General features: G+C 55.6%; 2 protein-coding genes across 2 annotated transcripts; both read left to right on the forward strand.

Moving 5' to 3' along the window:
* Positions 1-485: 485 nt before the first annotated feature.
* Positions 486-976, forward strand: H310_11891 (hypothetical protein). Its single transcript, XM_008878724.1, has one exon. The coding sequence runs from the start codon at positions 656-658 to the stop codon at positions 962-964; it is 309 nt and encodes a 102-aa protein (XP_008876946.1). The 5' UTR covers positions 486-655; the 3' UTR covers positions 965-976.
* A 20-nt stretch (positions 977-996) lies between these two features.
* On the forward strand, positions 997-2,022 carry H310_11892 (hypothetical protein). Its single transcript, XM_008878725.1, has one exon. It carries the CDS (start codon positions 1,071-1,073, stop codon positions 1,989-1,991), a length of 921 nt encoding a protein of 306 aa, XP_008876947.1. The 5' UTR covers positions 997-1,070; the 3' UTR covers positions 1,992-2,022.
* Positions 2,023-2,148: the final 126 nt, after the last annotated feature.

Here is a 2,148-nt window from a genome sequence, read left to right on the forward strand (position 1 = left end):
ACAAAGTACTTGCCGTCCTTGGGGTACGCGTCGAGGCACTCGCGCTGGTTGCTGTTGGACCGCAGTTGCTTGGTGTCTTTGTTGAACAGCCACCACTCGTTCATGTTGTCGCGTTTGACGTCAGCAAACAAGTTCGAGTACCATTCGGAGAGGGGGTAGTCTTGGGCCGAGTAGAAGCGCCACGCGACTTCGTTGTCGCTGGCTGCCGACGTGGCGGTGGCAAGCGCAAGGGCAGGTAGCATGTGGATCCCCTTCATCGTGTGATGTGGGCAATGCAAATGGGGAAATGATCGTGTGGTCGTCGTTTGCACGAAGTAGAGCGGCAGCCGACTGAAAATTTGGAGTCGGGAAAACGTAAAAGTGGCAGAGCCATAGTAGGTGCATGACTGTCTACATCGAAGTTTGTTGGGGGGTGGGGGTACTACAGATTTGGATGTAAAGTTTTCACCTTTCCTAGAATGGAACCAAGCGTACGAACTGGAGGTGAATATTTTAGTGATCGAAGGCCAAGTGTAACGTAGTAACAGTTGGGGGAGAGAATGGCGAGGCAGCTGAACCGACGACAGTCGTCCTTGTGACGGTTGTGCTAGAGTTCCTGGCTAGGTCGGTTTGACGAGGTACCAACGAGGTGCGCGTTCTTGGATCTCTTCCATCCATGTCGCGGCGCCGCTATTTGTTGGCATGCGGGTTGAATTTCAAGCTTTCCGTGGAATGTCATGTTGGCATGTCAGTCCCACAACGACATATGACCAGCAGCGAGGCCCGCCAATCCGCATCCTCACGAAAACGGTGCTTGAGCACTCACAGGCCGGCTACACAGCGCGCACACTACTTCACCCGCCTCGGAGCAGTCGATGGCGAAATAGCAGGCGCAATCTCGTCTTCTAACTTGCAACCCAGTGATCCGAACGACCTGAGATATAGCACCATAGCCCTTCAACTTATGTTCGACGTCGAAAGTTGAAGAACAAGACCGACGCAAAGAAATGTAAGTCTCGAATTTTCACATCCACCCCCAAACATACCAACTCCATCTCCCATTTCCGCATTTGCATTGCCCACATCACACGATGAAGGGGATCCACATGCTACCTGCCCTTGCGCTTGCCACCGCCACGTCGGCAGCCAGCGACAACGAAGTCGCGTGGCGCTTCTACTCGGCCCAAGACTACCCCCTCTCCGAATGGTACTCGAACTTGTTTGCTGACGTCAAACGCGACAACATGAACGAGTGGTGGCTGTTCAACAAAGACACCAAGCAACTGCGGTCCAACAGCAACCAGCGCGAGTGCCTCGACGCGTACCCCAAGGACGGCAAGTACTTTGTTCACACGTGGGTGTGCGACGCCAACAACGCCAACCAGTGGTGGAACGTCGACATGGCAAACCACCGCATCCAACACGCTGTGCATCCGAACTTGTGTCTGGACGCCGACCCGACGGCGCCGCAGCACCAGGCGCAAGTGTGGGAGTGCCACTCGCACGACATCAACAAGAACCAGTACTGGTCCGTGGTCCAGGAGATCGGGCACTTCCAGCGCAAGAACCTGCTCTTGACGACGAGCAAGACGGAACGCAACGACACGGCCGGTGCCATTTCGTTCGCGCCAGTGCTACCCAAGGACCCTGCCGAGGACCCGACCGACCCGAAGGCGCCGCTGCCGTCTGCGTGGCGCCAGGAATGGGATTACAACCGCGACTTTCACCAAGTGCGGTCCGTGATCGACTACAACTGCTTGGACGCGTACGAACCGTGGAACGGCGGCCGCGTGCACACGTGGCGCTGCGGCGACACCAACGCCAACCAGAAGTGGCAGTACGACGTGTATACGAAGCAGCTTCGTCACATGACCCACAAGGGGTACTGCCTCGATATCAACAACGAGAGCGGCGCGAGTCCGCACCTTTGGCAGTGCCATCCGCCGACGCACAACTATTTCTCGTACCAAGAGTTTGATTTGTTCCAGACCGTGTCCTCTTTCAACAATTAAGTCGTAACATTGCATTCGTTTTTATATTGGAGCTGGAGCGGACTGTGTCTTGCACTGCTACGTCGAGGGAAGCAGTGCCGAGACAAGAAGTGGCATTCAGTGGCCGTACCTTTGTTCCTTGCAGCGAGTAGGCGTGCGAGTCAAGTCGGTGTTATGG

This window comes from Aphanomyces invadans (assembly GCF_000520115.1).
Source record: "Aphanomyces invadans strain NJM9701 unplaced genomic scaffold supercont1.34, whole genome shotgun sequence".
Taxonomy (NCBI): Eukaryota; Oomycota; class Saprolegniomycetes; order Saprolegniales; family Verrucalvaceae; genus Aphanomyces; species Aphanomyces invadans.

What these genes read in the sequence shown, in the direction of transcription:
- H310_11891 (XM_008878724.1), top strand. Translation starts at nt 656, where the DNA reads ATGTCGCGGCGCCGCTATTTGTTGGCATGCGGGTTGAATTTCAAGCTT.
- H310_11892 (XM_008878725.1), top strand. Translation starts at nt 1,071, where the DNA reads ATGAAGGGGATCCACATGCTACCTGCCCTTGCGCTTGCCACCGCCACG.